Source organism: Muntiacus reevesi, chromosome 2 (genome assembly GCF_963930625.1).
Source record: "Muntiacus reevesi chromosome 2, mMunRee1.1, whole genome shotgun sequence".
In the NCBI taxonomy this organism is placed as follows: Eukaryota; Metazoa; Chordata; class Mammalia; order Artiodactyla; family Cervidae; genus Muntiacus; species Muntiacus reevesi.
Window position 1 is genome coordinate 268,003,628 of NC_089250.1, and position 17,135 is coordinate 268,020,762.

At 49.5% G+C, this 17,135-nt stretch overlaps 1 protein-coding gene and 2 non-coding genes across 3 annotated transcripts; 1 reads left to right on the plus strand and 2 right to left on the minus strand.

Annotated features, from left to right (window-relative positions):
• The first annotated feature begins 310 nt into the window (after positions 1-310).
• Positions 311-8,754, plus strand: RCN3 (reticulocalbin 3). Its single transcript, XM_065926506.1, has 7 exons — positions 311-403; positions 815-1,062; positions 2,860-3,062; positions 4,066-4,238; positions 5,588-5,648; positions 7,771-7,970; positions 8,216-8,754. The coding sequence occupies exons 2-7, from the start codon at positions 821-823 to the stop codon at positions 8,321-8,323; spliced, it is 987 nt and encodes a 328-aa protein (XP_065782578.1). The 5' UTR covers positions 311-403; positions 815-820; the 3' UTR covers positions 8,324-8,754.
• TRNAE-CUC (transfer RNA glutamic acid (anticodon CUC)) lies at positions 5,381-5,453 on the minus strand. Its single transcript has one exon. It is a non-coding gene; the product is annotated as a tRNA-Glu (tRNA).
• Positions 8,755-14,750: 5,996 nt separating the features above from the next.
• LOC136162084 (U6 spliceosomal RNA) lies at positions 14,751-14,857 on the minus strand. The gene has a single exon (XR_010661934.1). It is a non-coding gene; the product is annotated as a U6 spliceosomal RNA (small nuclear RNA).
• Between the last annotated feature and the right edge of the window lie 2,278 nt (positions 14,858-17,135).

Consider the following 17,135-nt stretch of genomic DNA (forward strand, 5'->3'; position numbering starts at 1 on the left):
CCTAAAACCTGCGGACAAAGGGAAAGATATAAAAATACATCTCCCGTGAGGCTTTTGAAGCTAGAGCAACTGGAGGTGGTCGGGCAGGGCGCCCCGACGCCTGCCGGGAGTTGTAGTTCCCCAGGCCGTGTCACTCCGGAGTGCCCACTTCCCCTTCACTGGGAAGGGGCAGGGCCGAGCCTCGCGGGGACGCGCTTTCCTTTGTGGACGTGGCGAGGGGCGCCCTCGGCCCGCCCTGCTCTCTTTGGCCCCGCCCCACGAGGCCCTCAAGAACGCTCGTTGGCTGGGGGGCGGGGCCTCTGCACTTCAGGAGGCGGGGCCTGACTGGGGAGCCGCCAAATTAGGCATCTTTTTGGAGAACGCAGGGTGGAACGTAGAGAGCGAAGTGAAGCTATCCGACCCGGTAAAGGGAGGCGGGGGCGGGTGGCCTGTCCAGGGAGGACGGTTTGGGTCCGCTTGGGTGCAGGATTAGGGACCAGGCTGAAAGCGATGCCCGCGAACCTGCAAGATTTCTTTCTGGCCACGACCCTGCCCTGAACTACGCGTGGGAAGTGCGCCACGTCTCCCGCTTGAATCCTACCCTCCTGGGGCTCTAGGACTCCTCTGGGACTTCCTCGGAGGATTCGGTCCCCACAGCTGGTTAACCTCTGAGAATCCCGCCTTCCTTTCCCCTTCCTATCCCTTCTTGTGGCCCAAACTTTGCAGCCAGCTACCAGCTCTGTGTCCTGTCCTGGGTTCCTCCCGTCCCCATCCTCCCATCACCCCTCTGTCCTTTTCTCTGTGACTCTGACTCCTAGCCTCCACCACTCCTCAGGGACTGATGATGTGGCCACCCTCACTTTTGCTGCTGCTGTTGCTACTCAGGCGTGGAACCCAGGCGAAGCCATCTCCTGACGCTGGCCCTCATGGCCAGGGGAGGGTGCACCACGCGGCCCCCCTGAGCGAAGCCCCTCATGATGATGCTCACGGGAACTTCCAATATGATCATGAGGCTTTTCTGGGACGAGAAGTGGCCAAGGAATTCGACCAACTCACCCCAGAGGAAAGCCAAGCTCGTCTGGGGTAGGAGAGAGATGGAGGGGGGAGGAGGATTGTAATTTTAAAGAGGGAGGTTAGGAGAGCCCTCAATGAGAAGGTGATATTTGAGTCATGTGGGTATATGGGGGAATAGCATTCCCGGCAGACGGAACTGTAAGTGCAAAGGTCCTGAGGCAGGAGCGGGAATGATGTGCCTGGTGTATCTGAAAACCAGAGAGGTCATTGTGACTGGAGCCCAGTGAGCAGAGGGAGAGAGTAGGAGGTAGTGGCAGAGAGAAGAGAGGGATCAGGTTGTGCAGAGTCTTTGGGGCCCCAGGGAGATGAGAGCTATGGAATGATTCTGAAGGAGAAGGTGAGCCGACTTAGGTTTTAACAGGATCCCTCTGGTTGCCATGCAGGGAACAGACTATAGGGAGCAAGAAGCAGAGAGCCCGTTGAGGAAGGCACTACAGTCTTCCAGGCGGGAGATAAGAGACCAGGGTATCCCAATTCAGGGTGGAGATAGCCGTGGTGGTCAGCTATGCTGACTGGAATATTGTGCATGGATGGAGTTAGATGAAGTAAGCTAACGCTTTTGTGGTCGCGCTTACTACAATGCCCAGCACTGTTCAAAGGGCTTACCAGGCTTAACTCATTTAATCCCAACATCCACAGTGTGAGGTATGGTCTATTATTTATTCCCATTTTACAGAGGGGGAAACTAAGGCACAGAGAGGTTATATGACTTGCCCAGAGTCACACAGCCAGCAAGAAGAGGTGGCAGGATTTGAACCTTAATGTCTGGCTCTAGAGTCCAAGCTCTTAACCACAGCTCGAATCTCAGGGTAGCCGGAGCAGAGCAGAGACAACATAACTCTGGAGGAACGGGTCAGCGACCTGGCCAGGGCCATCTCAAATTGGATTCTGGGGACTGGGTCGAGGGGCTTTGGGATGGAGACAGGAAGAAGGGCTCCATTAGCGGTCGGACGAGGACACAGACCAATGACGGGGCGTTACCAGGGATGGGACCTGGGAAACGACAGGCGTGGCCTGAGAGAAGGGGCATGAGGTGGGGTGGCCTAAAGGGGCCCTGACATGTGACAGGGAGGTGTGCAGGATCAGGCTGGAGCTCGGAGAGGAGTGGGTGAAGGCCGAGCCCGCTGTGTTGGTGGTGATAGTCATAGGGCAAAGCCTGATAACGGCTAGGAAAAACCAGGCGCAGGGGGAGAGTCGCAGCATACCTCGGGACTGCAGGGATATCAGCCTGAGATAGACGCGCGCGGCCAGGGAGGGGGCGGGGCAGGGGGCGGGACTACCGGGGCTATCGGGCCAGGAGATTGGTGGAACCAGCGACGGGGGCGGGGCGTGAAGCGGGGGTCGGTCGGGGCCGCATGTTGCCGTGGCAGTCGAAGTTCAGAGTGAGCCTTGGGACGGGGAATCTGCGGGCGATGGGCGCCGTGTGACTTTCTGCCCTTCTTCCCCTCCCGGCTCTTTCAAGTGAGAGATGGAACAAGCGCAGGGTTGAGAGGTGGGGCCAAAGTGGAGGGTGGGACCCTGGATTGTCATAGGTCCTTCCCCCAAGCCTGCGAGTTGTAGAGCGCAGCGCCAACCACAGGCCTTCTGCATTTCGGTAAAGAGGTTATCGCCTCTGGGAGCCGAGCCTGGGTTGAGAGGGCGGAGCCCTAAGGTGGGAGTGGTCCTAGGATTGACAGGCTCCTCCCCCCGATTTGCCGGCGGGGACAGCATTTTCAGTCCTCTGTGGGGTTGTGTCCTGAGCGTCTAGAAGGCGGGACCCGGGGTGGGCGGGGCCCGAGACTGACGTGCGCCCGCTCCTGCTCGCAGGCGCATCGTGGACCGCATGGACCGCGCCGGGGACGGGGATGGCTGGGTGTCTCTGGCCGAGCTCCGCTCGTGGATCGCACACACGCAGCAGCGGCACATACGGGACTCAGTGAGCGCGGCCTGGAACACGTACGACACAGACCGCGATGGGCGTGTGGGTTGGGAGGAGCTGCGCAACGCCACCTACGGCCACTATGAGCCGGGTACGCGGCGAGAACTGACCCCTGGTCCCCTCACACACCGTCACCCGGACCTTTGTGACACCTTCATCCTGAGAACCTCAAGCCACGTTAACCAGATCCCTAACCTTTGACTTCTGATCCTTGACCAGGGCCTACCCCCAATCCCTGATCTCTGGTTTCTCATTCTGACATCCACCGGGGACCTCAGTTTCTTGACCAGGGACATCTGACCGCCCGAGCCCTATCAGCCTGACCTTTGACCTCTGACTTTTCATCTTGAGAACCCCAAAGCCATTTCTTCTGCCTCTGACTCTGGATTCCCACCTCTCCACCACCAGGCCCCAGCGTTCTGCCCCACCACGGCTCTTATCCTCTGACACCTAAACCCTCACCCCAGCCTCCCCCTCCAGACTGTTCTTCACATAACCTCAGGGGGATCGTTCCACACTCAGAGCTGACCCTGACCTTCCTCTGCTCACAGACTCCCATGGCTCCCCAGGGTCCTCAGGCTCAACCACCCTCAGCCCCACCTCAGCCAGCCTTCCACTTTCGCTTTTCTACATTTTCTGTCCAAGCTAAATGGATCTTCTGCAGGCCCCCTGAACTCACCATGCTCTTCAAACCTCTGCACTCTGCACATACTGTTGTTTCCTTTGCTGAAAAAGCTCTTCCCTTCCTCGATTCCCAGCATGCTGAGTCAGTAAACTGCTCCAGAGTGTGACTTCAGGGCCCAGAGGGCCAATGTCAACTCAAAGTCCATCCTTCCTGACTGCATAACCTTGGGCAAGTGATTTCCTCTCTCTGAGAGTCAGTTTTCTTCATAAAGTGAGGACAAACAAAATAACTCACTTCTTGTGAGAATGAATTGCAGTTTTGTGGATAAAGAGCTTAGCACATCATCAGCTCTCATTGCAGGTAGCTACTGTTATTTATTAGTAATCGGTGGAGGTCTTCCTGCCATGACTCCCCCGAGTTAGATCCCTCTATCTTAAAGCCCAGCCCACCAAGACCCCTCCTTCCCCAGGTGAAGAATTTCACGACGTGGAGGATGCAGAGACCTACAAGAAGATGCTGGCTCGGGACGAGCGGCGTTTCCGGGTGGCTGACCAGGATGGGGACTCAGTGGCCACTCGGGAGGAGCTGACGGCCTTCTTGCACCCTGAGGAGTTCCCTCACATGCGGGACATTGTGATTGCTGTGAGTGGGGCCTGAGGAACCCGCTCCCTGCCTCCCTTCCTGGGACCTAGGCTTCTGACGCCAAGACTAGCCTCCCAGCACTTACCTTGGGGGCCTCAGTGCCCACCCTCCACCCCCTAGTGTCTAATCTCTCCTAATCTGGCCTCTCCCGTTCTTTTCTTTTCTTAATACTTATTTATTTGGCTGCACTGGACCTTCGTTGCGGCACATGGGATCTTTAGTTGTGTCCTGAAAATTCTTGGTTTTGGCACGTGGGATCCCATTCCCCGACCAGGGATTGAATGCATGTCCCCTGCATTGGGAACATGGAGTCTTGGCCACTGGGCCACCAGGGAAGTCCCTGGCTTCCCCCCTTCTGTGCTCACATTTGGGATCCAAGCACCCAGCCTACCTTTAGAAAATCACCCACCCCCTTAAGTGCCTTAGAGGAGCCCCCATCCAGGCTGAATCCCAGGAAAATTCCAATCCTAGACATGGAGTATCCACTCTGAGGCCATTTCTGCTTGCCCCCCATCTTCTATTACTTTATGTTTTGGTTTTTTTTTTTGCTAATTCTGTCTGTATTCTAGAGTGATGGGATTTTTTTCCCCCCCCTTCTCCCTTTTCTTTTTTTCCACTAGACTTTAATTTCTAGAGCCATTTTAGGTTCATAGCAAAGTTGAATGGAAAGTCCAAACATTTCCCCTGTCCCCCTGCCCATGCTAGGGGTAGTTAACTTCTTTCACCTCTTCCACCTGGTGAGGGTCTCAGTATTTTTATTGCATAAGACGTCTCAAAGGATCTTGCTCAGAATATTTTTTAGTATTTATTTTTATGTATTAGGCTGTGCTGGGCCTTAGTTGTGGCATGCAAACTCTTTTTTAAATTAATTTATTATTTTTATATTTGACTGTGCTGGGTCTTCATTGCTATGTAGACTTTTCTCTAGTTGCAGTGAGCAGGGCCTACTGTCTAGTTGTGGTGAGCAGGCTTCTCATTGCAGTGTCTTCTCTTGTTGTGGAGCATGGGTGTGTGAGCTTCAGTAGTTGTGGCTCTTGGGCTCAATAGTTTCAGCTCCCAGGCTCTAGAGAGACAGATTCTTTACCACTGAGCCACCAGGGAAACCCTCATGCAAACTCTTGGTTGTAGCATGTGGGATCTAGTTCCCCAACCAGGGATCGAACCCGGGTCCCCTGCATTGAGAGTGCAGAGTCTTGGCCCCTCAACCACCAAGGAAGTCTCTATGGCTCAGAATATTATCTACAGCTCTTGAAGAAGAACTTAATGACCAAGCTACTATTATTTTGTCCTGTTTGACTGCTTCCCTTTGTTTCTGCATTTTCTCAGCCCCGATGCCTCTTTCTCCCCAGGAAACCCTGGAGGATCTGGACAGGAACAAAGATGGCTACGTGCAAGTGGAGGAGTACATCGGTGAGTGGGACCCGATTCTCCCCCCGAGGACGCCTGTCCTCTCCCCAGCCACGGGTAGCAGCCGATACATACCAGCCATTAGAGCAAAGACCCTTTGAAGTGGGGGCTGCCTGAATCCATTCACCCAAACACTCACTGAGCATCAATTGTGGGTCAGGCCTGGGGGACATTTACTGATGATGTATACTTGCTGGGTTGGGGACATTAAAAAAAAATTATGTGTTCATCTATTTAATTTTGGCTGTGGCGGCTCTTCGTGGCTGCGTAGACTTCTCTCTAGTTGTGCAGAGCGTGGGGGCTCCTCTCTAGTTGTGGTGCACGAGCTTCCTATCGTGGTGGCTTCTCTTGTTATCCAGCACAGGCTGTACAGCGTGGGGGCTTCACTGACTGCGTCGCAAGGGCTCCAGAGCTCAAGCTCAGAAGTTGCGGTGCACAGGCTTACTTTCCTTTGGGCATATGGGATCTTCCCGAATCGGGGCTCAGACCTGTGACTCCTGCACTGGCGAGCGGATTCTTTACCACTGAGTCACCAGGAAAGCCCTCCAGCAAATCTTGATCAAACACCCACTGTGTGCTAGGCCCAGGAAACATTTATTGACTTCCTTCTGTGTGCCAGACCAGAAAAGCATGTCTCAAGAACCTACTGTGTGCCTCAGTTTCCTCATCTTGGAGATAACAGAGCACCTACCATGTAGGAGCTATATACATAGTCAATCCAAAGGCCCATCAATAGATGAACGGGCAAACAGGAGGGGATCCAGCCAGATCGTGGAATATTGTTCAGCTGTAAAAAAGAATGAAGCACCATCCATATAACAATGTGGATCAACCTTGAGAACATCAGGCCAAGTAAAAGAAGCAGACATAAAAGGCTACATTGTACATGATCCCATTTATTTGAAATGTCTAGAGTAGGAACATCCATAGCGATAGAAATCAGATAATCAGTTTCCAGGGGGCTGGAGGGAGGGAGGAATAGGGAGTAACTGCCGAATGGCTACAGGTGTCTTTTGGGGAAATGAAAATGTTCTGGAACTAGAGGGAGGGGCTCCCGCACACTGAGAATGTGCTAAGTGTCACTAATGGTGAATCTTAGGTTGTGTGCTTTTTACCACAACTCAAAAAAAAAAAAAAAAAAAGAACCCCATGTAACTTCCAGTTACTATGGTCATCATTTCCCATAAGAAATGATGACTGGGACTTCTCTGGGGGTACAGTGGTTAGGACTGAGCGCTTTCACTGCCATGGTCACCGGTTCAGTTCATGGTTGGGGAACTAAGATCCCGCAAGCTGTGAGATGTGGCAGGAAAAAAGAGAAGCCTGAAGGTTAACTGGGTAATTGTGTGCACAGCACCTGCTCCATTATTTTTTTCCCCGCCTGCTCCATCTTTGATGACATCTCTCAGACAGCTGCCTGGTTCAGCCCCCAAGGAGAAGAAGGCATTCTGTCCTAATTATGGTGGCTTTGTGTCTGGTATAAAAAAAAGATTTGGCTGTTTGTAATGTCTTTCGGATCTATCTGTGGGCCCTTGCAGGTGAAGGGTTTTGTGAACATTTACAAATGATTGCCACAAACGAGGGGCTCCTAGAATCTTGAGGGATGTTCTGGGTGTGGTGAGCTGTTCAGAGTGTAGCTTCAAAAGATCACCTATAAAAATTTTCACTCATTCCTCCTTCCTGTGAGTACCTACTATGTGCCAGGCACTGCACACTCTTGTGTCACCGGTATATCAACCAAATGGATGGATGATTCAATCAATCAAATGAACAATCCATCAGTGAAGTCAGTTTCACGTGTAGCATAGGGATCACCTGGAGAAGGAAATGGCAACCCACTCCAGTATTCTTGCCTGGAGAACCCCGCGGACAGAGGAGCCTGGTGGGCTACAGTCCATGGGGTTGCAAAGAGTCGGATATGACTGAAGCGACTTAGCACACATAGCATGCATGCATAAGGGATCACCTGTAAATCAGGTTTGTTCCTAATCGGATTTAAACAGAAGAGGAAATGGAGGCAAAGGACAGTGAAAGGCCAGGGATCCGGAAATGTCAGAACCAGGCTGGGCGGTCTCGGGACCCGCCCCTGATGTCACCCCCTCTCGCCCTGACTCCCCCATCCCAGCTGACCTGTACACGGCGGAGCCCGGGGAGGAGGAGCCGGCCTGGGTGCAGACCGAGCGGGAGCAGTTCCGGGACTTCCGGGATCTGAACAAGGACGGGAAGCTGGACGGGAGTGAGGTGGGCCACTGGGTGCTGCCCCCCGCCCAGGACCAGCCCCTGGTGGAGGCCAACCACCTACTGCACGAGAGCGACACGGACAAGGTGCGCGGCGGGGGGCCGGCGGGCGGGCGCCAGGGGATGCGCAGAAACGACCGAGACGCGGGCCTGGGGTTTTGGGGTTCTTGTTTGCAGAAAGGAAGGGGGACAGAGAGTTTGAGATGGGGAGGGAGAAGAGGGGGACAGGGACTCAGAGAAAGGGCGATGGAGACCTGGAGGCCATCCTTAGTTTCAGGGAGGAGCCTCCCAGGTGGGTCCATTGCCGGTCCCCTGACCTCTGACCCCCTCAGGATGGTCGTCTGAGCAAGGCTGAGATCCTGGGCAACTGGAACATGTTCGTGGGCAGCCAGGCCACCAACTACGGCGAGGACCTAACACGGCACCACGACGAGCTCTGAGCCCCGAGTGCGCACTGCCGCCTTGTCACCTGGGGCGCCCCAGCGGCCAGGGCCCCACCTGTCCAGCCCTGCAGGAGGTAGACACCGACCCCTCGGCGTCCCCCTGCCCCTGGCGCTCCACGGACTCACCACTGGGTCAACTTCTCTCCCTGAGACACCGCAGCCCCTCCCAGCTCCCCAAAGGGGCTCACAGGCCCAAATGATGAGATGAGGGACCACCCCTTTCTCACTGGCAGAGTCTCCCAGCCCAGACCAAGGTTCCCCCGACATAAAGCTCAGCCTCCAAAGGCCTCCACTAACCCCCCAGCTCTAAGTCTGAGCCTCACCCCATGCAGCGGAGAAACACACCCCCAAGTGCCCTGAACTTGCCCCCAGCACCTGCCCAAAGGATGTCTCTTCTCTGCCAGGGAGGCAATAAAATCCAGTGCTGGGGCCTCACCTGTGTGTCTCTCTGAAGGGGGGACAGGGGCCTCAGGGGCTGTGACTGGGAGACGAACGTGTTGGGAGTTGGGGGACCGCTGTGGGCTGAAGGAGGGGGCTAGGCCATTTGAAGAGGGGGCTCTAGGGGTTGGGCAGGGTTTGAGGTTGTTCCTTAATTTATACATAATGACCCATCCCGGGGAACCCTGTCTCCCAGATTGTTTGGTCGCTCAGTCGTGTCTGACTCTTTTCCATGCCAGGCTTCCCTGTCCTTCACTGTCTCCCAGAGATTGCTCAAACTCATGGCTATTGAGTTGGTGATGCCATCTGACCATCTCATCCTCTGTCATCTCCTTCTCCTGCCCTCAGTCTTTCCCAGCATCAAGGTCTTTTCTAGTGAGTCAGCTCTTTGGATCAGTGGCCAAAGTATTGGAGCTTCAGCATCAGTCCTTCCAGTGAATATTCAAGATCCATGTCCTTTAGGACTGACTAGTTTTATCTCCTTGCAGTCCAAGGGACTCTCCAGAGTCTTCTCCAACACCACAGTTCAAAAGTATCAATTTTTCAGTGCTCAACCTTCTTTATGGTCCAAATCTCACATCCATACATGACTACTGGAAAAGCCATATTTTTGACTAGATGGACTTTTGTCAGCAAAGGGATGTCTCTGCTTTTTAGTATGCTGTCGAGGGTTGTCATAGCCTCCCAGATACTGAGCACTAAGCCAAAATACCTGTTTAATTCACGGGAAACTTCCTGACTAGGCTCACCTGTGAATGGTTGTGGGAAAGAAGAAATGAACACATCCCCTCCGGGCTCTGACCCAGAACCAGGACTTTCTCTCTCCATTTTTAGTATAACCTGGAGAAAATGGTTCTTTGAGACACTGGTCCACCACCTTCTTGGTCTGCTGACTTTGCCCTAACAACTCCTCTCTGGATTTATTGGCCTATTGTGAGGGGAGCAGTACCAATTTTGGCAAAGCCAACTAGGAGCCTCCTTGCTCTTGGTCAACCTGCCCCTGTTAGGGAATTTTGGGGGTAAAGCCTAGCAGCTGTGGAACCACTTGTCCTGAGGATCTTCTCTTCAGAATTCCCCAAAGCAGCACCAGCTGCCCCATAGCTTGGCAGTTTGAGCAAGAAATCAATACGTGGGAGCCGCTGGGTTCCATGCAGTAGGGTAAGTCATTTCTGGAGGAAACTTTTTCCTCCAGAATAAGCCAATTTGTTTTGTGTTGAAGTGGGGTACCCTGTTGGAGAGAGGAAATGACTGCTGAGTTTTTCCCTGAATTGTGAACCGGTTTGTTTGTTTCCTGGGATGCTGGCATTTGTGTGTGCCGTGTGTGTTTTATTTTTCTTGTGTTTCTGTCTTTGCAAATTGAGGAATGTTCCGGCTATCCCTAAAGAGAACCCTCTAGGGCACATTTTGGGTAGATGATCTGATTACAGCTACAAACCCATGACTGAGAGGCAGATAATACTTAATGCGTACCATTGTGTGACCACAGTACCTGTTAGGATCTCCACAAGAGGGTTGGGGAGGGGTCATCTTGGGACCCTGTGCCCCATGGAGTGTCACCTTTGCTGTGTTAATTCCATTGTCTGTGGTCTCCTGGGTCGTTGGTCTGGATACAGCAGCTCTCCAAGGAGTCACATTGCACGGGGGTTGAGTTGATGGTTCTTGTGATATGTAAAACCTCGAGGCCAAACTTGAGGATTTACTTAGAGTTTTGCTTGTGATCTGGGGTTTTTTATTTCATTTTGCTTTGATACCATTTCTTTATTTACACACTGATGTCAAATGGAGGAAAGGCAGACAGACACAGATACACATATACAGACAAACATACAGACACACATGCCGATAGACACACACACACACCTGTCTATCCCTGTCCCACACTGGGACATGCCCAGGGAGAAGAGAAAGGTTTCACTTGGTTCGTAAAATCACTGAAGGCCTTATCCCAGAATTCAGCCCACTTGGTGGATGCCAAGGTCAAAAGTCATCTTTTAATGGTTAGAGATGCTCAGTTGCTATGTATGATTTTACGGGGGTCTTTGAATGGCTCTGTCGCTACTCTGTGGTGAAGCAAGGAAGAATGATGGAATTATCTAGGTGTAAGCATTTGTGCATTACATAAGGGTGAGGAAAAGACAGTTGTCACTGAATGGTAATAGAAACCCAAGAGAATATCTATCACACAGGAAGAAAAGGAAGGCAGCGAGCGGACACAAAGTCAGCCTGCCCACTGAGGACCACCACAGAGGCTTCCCTCAAATGCCTCAAGCTGTGGGAAATTTCAGATACCAGCTAGTGCCTGTGGACACTTTTTTTTTCAGGATGAGAGGAGCCATATCCCACCCAGACAGAAAAAGCCTCTGAAGTGGTGAAAACCCTCCTTAAAGAAATCATTCCCCAATTAAGATTATCTTACAGCCTTCAATTTTCTTGGGCTCCAAAATCATTGCGGATGTTGACTGCAGCCATGAAATTAAAAGACGCTTGCACTTTGGAAAAAAAAAACATGACAAACCTTGACAGCGTATTAAAAATCAAAGACATCACTTTGCCGATAAAGGTTCATAGAGTCAAAGCTATGGTTTTTCTGGTAGTCATGTACCGATGTGAGAGAATATAAAGAAGGCTGAGTGCTGAAGAACTGATGCTTTCGAATTGTGCTGGAGAGCCTCTTGAGAGTTCCTTGGACTGCTGGACTGCAAGGAGATTAAACCAGCCCATCCTAAAGGAAATCAGTCCTGAATATTCATTGGAAGAACTGATGCTGAAGCTGAAACTCCAGTACTTTGGTCACCTGACGCGAACAGCCGACTCATTGGAAAAGAAAGATCCTGATGCTGGGAAAGACTGAAGGCAAAAGGAGAAGAGGGTGGCAGAGGATGAAATGGTTAGATAGCATCACTGACTCAATGGATGTGAGTTAGAGCAAACTCTGGGAGATAGTGAAGGATGGGGAAGCCTGGCATGCTGCATTCCATGGGGTTGCAAAGAGTTGGACACGACTTAGTGACTGAACAACAACTTCCTTCAAAGGGACAGTGTGCTTGCTTTTGTCTCCAGTGTAACCAAACAGATATCTAAAGGATTGCAAATTAATTGGAAATTATATTCGTCCTGGAGATTACAATTAACAGGAAAAACTGAGAAAATGAATCCTATGTTAAAGAGGAGCATTATTAAAATATATCATGAGACTAATTTAACTTTGGGTAAGGCCTAGATAGTAATTGTTTTGTCTTACCCAGAGTTTATAACTGTTATTTGGGGGAGGGTTGGAATTTTTTAATCCCTGTGGCCCAAAGCTTTTAATTATAACATACTGCCACCTAGTGGCAGAAGGTGGAGACTCAGCTTAGGAAGTTCAGTTCAGTTCAGTTGCTCAGTCGTGTCGGACCCTTTGCCACCCCCATGGACTGCAGCACGCCAGGCCTCCCTGTCCATCATCAACTCCCAGAGCTTGCTCAACCTCATGTCTATGGAGTCGGTGATGCCATCCAACCATCTCATCCTCTGTCGTCCCCTTCTCCTCCCACCTTCAATCTTTCTCAGCATCTGGGCTTTTTCTAATGAGTCAACTCTTCACAACAGGAGGCCAAAGTATTGAAGCTTCAGTATCAGTCCTTCCGATGAATATTCAGGACTGATTTCCTTTAGGATGGACTGGCTGGATCTCCTCGCACTCCAAGGGACTCTCAAGAGTCTTCTCCAACGCCACAGTTCAAAAGCATCAATTTTTCGGCCCTCAGCTTTCTTTATGGTCCAACTCTCATATCCATACATGACTACTGGAAAAACCATAGGTTTGACTAGATGGACCTTTGTTGGCAAAGTAATGTCTCTGCTTTTTAATATGCTGTCTAGGTTGGTCATAGCTTTTCTTCCAAGGAGCAAGTGTCTTTTAATTTCATGGCTGCAGTCGCCAGCTGCAGTGATTTTGAAGCCCAAGGAAATAAAGTCTGCCACTGTTTCCATTGTTTCCCCATCTATTTGCCATGAAGTGATGGGTCAGATGCCATGACCTTAGCTTTTTTTTTAATGACCTTAGTTTTTTGAATGTTGAGTTTTAAGTCAGCTTTTTCACTCTCCTCTTTCACTTTCAACAAGAGGCTCTTCAGTTCCTCTTCCCTTTCGACCATAAGGGTGGTGTCATCTGCATATCTCAGGTTATTGATACTTCTACCATATAGGAAGGAGTAGGGCAGATTTGTAGCTTTTTGAGAGCTGCATGGCCACCTGATGCAAAGAGAAAAGCCGACTCATTGGAAAAGACCCTGATACTGGGAAAGATTGAGGGCAGGAGGAGAAGCGGGTGACAGAGGATGAGATAGTAGGATAGCATCACCAATTTAATGGACATGTGTTTGAGCCTGATCCGGGAGATAGTGAAGGGCAGGGAATCCTGACATGCTGCAGTTCATGGGGTCACAAAGAGTCGGACACAGCTGAGCGATTGAACAACACTGTTTGAAAACATTTTTTTTTAATCAAAACAATAGACATAGCAACAAATTTGTAGGGAATAAATTATGATTAAAAGCTGCCCAGGGACTTCCCTGGCGGTCCAGCTGTTGAGATGCCACACTTCCAAGGCAGGTGGCTTTAATTAGTCACTACCCACTTCCCTCCTCCTTCAGCCCCTCAGTTCAGTCGCTCATTTGTGTCCGACTCTTTGTGACCCCATGGACTCCAGGCCTCCCTGGAGTAGCTTTTCTTCCAAGGAACAAACGTCTTTTACTTTCATGGCTGCAGTCACCATCTGCAGTGATTTTGGAGCCCAAAAATAAAATCTATCACTCTTTCCACTGTTTCCCCATCTATTTGCCATAAAGTGATGGGACCAGATGCCATGATCTTAGTTTTCTGAATGTTGAGTTTTAAGCCCACTTTTTCACTCTCCTCTTTCACTTTCATCAAGAGGCTCTTTAGTTCTTTGCTTTCTGCCATAAGGATGGTGTCATCTGCATACCTGAAGTTATTGATATTTCTCTCAGCAATCTTGATTCCAGCTTGTGGTTCATCCAGACCAGTGTTTCTCATGATGTACTCTGCATATAAGTTAAATAAGCAGGGTGACAATATACAGCCTTGACGTACTCCCTTCCCTATTTGGAACCAGTCTGTTGTTCCATGTCCAGTTCTAACTGTTGCTTCCTAACCTGCATACAGGTTTTTCAAGAGGCAGTTCAGGTGGCCTGGTATTCCCACCTCTTGAAGAATTTTCCACAATTTGTTGTGATCCACACAGTCAAAGGCTTTAGTGTAGTCAATAAAGCAGACTTTTTTTTTTTTAAAGTAGATGTTTTTGTGGAACTCTTTTGCTTTTTCGATGATCCAGTGGATGTTGGCAATTTGACCTCTGGTTCCTCTGCCTTGTCCAAATCCAGTTTGAACATCTGGAAATTCATGGTTCACATACTGTTGAAGCCTGGCTTGGAGAATTTTGAACACTACTTTACTAGCATGTGAGGTGAGTGCAATTGTGTGGTAGTTTGAGTATTCTTTGGCATTGCCTTTCTTTGGGATTGGAATGAAAACTGACCTTTTTTAGTCCTGTGGCCACTGCTGAGTTTTCCAAATTTGCTGGCATATTGAGTGCAGCACTTTCATAGCATCATCTTTTAAGATTTGAAATAACTCAACTGGAATTCCATCACTTCCACTAGCTTTGTTCCTAGTGATGCATCCTAAGGCCCGCTTGACTTTGCATTCCAGGATGTCTGCCTCTAGGTGAGTGATCACACCATCGTGGTTATCTGTGTCATGAAGATCTTTTTTGTACAGTTCTTCTGTGTGTTCTTGCCACCTCTTCTTAATATCTTCTGCTTCTGTTAGGTCTACACCATTTCTATCCTTTATTGAGCCCATCTTGGCATGAATGTTCCCTTGGTATTTCTAATTTTCTTGAAGAGATCTCTAGTCCTTCCCATTCTATTGTTTTCCTCTATTTCTTTGCATTGATCACTGAGGAAGGCTTTCTTTTTTTTTTTTAAATAAGGAACGCTTCACGAATTTGCGTGTCATCCTTGGGTAAGGGCCATGCTAATCTTTTCTGTATCGTTCCAATTTTAGTATATGTGCTTCCGAAGCGAGCACTAAGGCTTTCTTATCTCTCCTTGCTATTCTTTGGAACCCTGCATTCAAATGGGTATATCTTTCCTTTTCTCCTTTGCTTTTCGCTTCTCTTCTTTCCACCACTACTTGTAAGGCCTACTCAGATAAGCTTTTTGCCTTTTTGCATTTCTTTTTCTTGGGGATGGTCTTGATCCCTGTCTCCTGTACAGTGTCACAAACCTCCGTCCATAGTTCTTCAGGCACTTTATCAGATCTAATGTCACAAACCTCCATCCATAGTTCTTAAAGCACTCTATCAGATCTAATCCCTTGAATATATTTGTCACTTCCACTGTATAATTGTAAGGGATTTGATTTAGGTCATACCTGAATGGTCTAGTGGTTTTCCCTACTTTCTTCAATTTAAGCCTGAATTTGGCAATAAAGAATTCATGATCTGAGCCACAGTCAGCTCCCGGTCTTGTTTTTGCTGACTGTATACAGCTTCTCCATCTTTGGTTGTAAAGAATATAATCAATCTGCTTTCGGTGTTGACCATCTGGTGATGTCCATGTGTAGAGTGTTCTCTTGTGTTGTTGGAAGAGGATGTTTGCTATGACCAGTGCATTCTCTTGGCAGAACTCTATTAGCCTTTGCCCTACTTCATTCTGTACTCCAAGGCCAAATTTGCCTGTTACTCCAGGTATTTCTTTTGACCTCCTACTTTTGCATTCTAGTCCCCTATGATGAAAAGGGCATCTTTTTTGGGTGTTAGTTCTAGAAGGTCTTAAAGGTCTTCATAGAACCATTCAACTTCCCTCCTCCCTTCAGCCCCTGTGAAAGTCGATGTCATGTCCGACTTTTTGTGACCCCATGGACTATATAGTCCATGGAATTCTCCAGGCCAGAATACTGGAGTGGGTAGCCTTTCCCTTCTCCAGGGGATCTTCCCAACCCAGGGACTGAACCCAGGTCTCCCGCATTGCAGGCAGATTCTTTACCAGCTGAGCCACAAGAGAAGCCCAAGAATACTGGAGTGGGTAGCTTATCCCTTCTCCAGCAGATCATCTCGACCCAAGAATCGAACTGGGGTCTCCTGCATCACAGGCAGATTCTTTACCAACTGAACTATGAGGGAAGCCCCCTTTAGCCCTTGGTAACCACTAATTTACTGTCTCTATGGATTTGCATATTCTGGACATTTTATGTAACAGAGGTCACACGGTATGTGTGACCTTTTATCTGACTCTTTACTTCGTATAATGTTTTCAAAGCTTATCCACGTTGTAGTATGGATCAGAACCTCATCCCTTCTTATGTCTGAGTAATATTTCATTGCATGGATCCAGCCCATTTTGTTTACCCACTCGTCAGCTGACGGACATTCGGGTTGTTTCTACTTTGGGGTTATTAGAGGATTAGTGCCGCTGGAACCATTCATGTCGAAGTTTCTGCATGAGCATATGTTTTCAATTCTCTTGGGTCTATGCCTAAAAGTGGAATTGCTATGCTCATTTTTAAAGGGATATGAAAATCTACTCTCATGATATCCCCTTTCTTTTGCATTTTAAAATTTTGATTCAGATAAAGTCCACTGGTTTTGATGTACAGGCCTATGAGTTTTGATAAATCAGTCATTCGACCACCACAATTAAGATACCAAATAGATCCATCATGCCTCCCTAAATTCTTATTATGCCTGCCTTGCAGTCAATCCCTCCTGTTCCCCTAGACACCAACAATTTGCTCCCTGTCTAGTTTTCCCTTTCTAGAAAAGTCTCCCCATTAAAAAAATCTCAACCAGTAATTAGAGTTGTCCTAAAAGGCTGTCTGTGGGCTGGCTGATGCTGGAGGTCAAGGCAAGCGACAGCCCCCATGCCCATTTCTTGCTCTAAACTGTAGACCAGTATCTAGAGAACCTCTGCTGAGAAAAGACAAAATTTGTCTCCACTTCCCGTCCCTCCCTTCAGCTTCTGCTGTGGTCTGACTCTTGCTTCCTCTCGTTACATTTGAAATCTTAAAGGAAACCTATCTCTTAGAGTGAGGACCTTGACTTGCATCCCACCCCTCCCAGGAAAGGGTGTCTCAAAGGGCCTGTGAATTAAGGAGTGGGGTTTAGGCTCCTTGTGGAAATCTGGGATTTCCAAGCTGCACCTTTAAGTGTTTACTTGGGGTGGCGAGTGGCCTATACCACACATGAACAGGACTGGAGTCCTTGGGTGGGTGTGGTCCCAAGAGAAAAGACTCCGGGTGGTTAAAGGCTCTTAGGAAGGACAGGGACTGGGAGTGTTTAGGGAGGGCTGATCTCTTGTCATTCTGG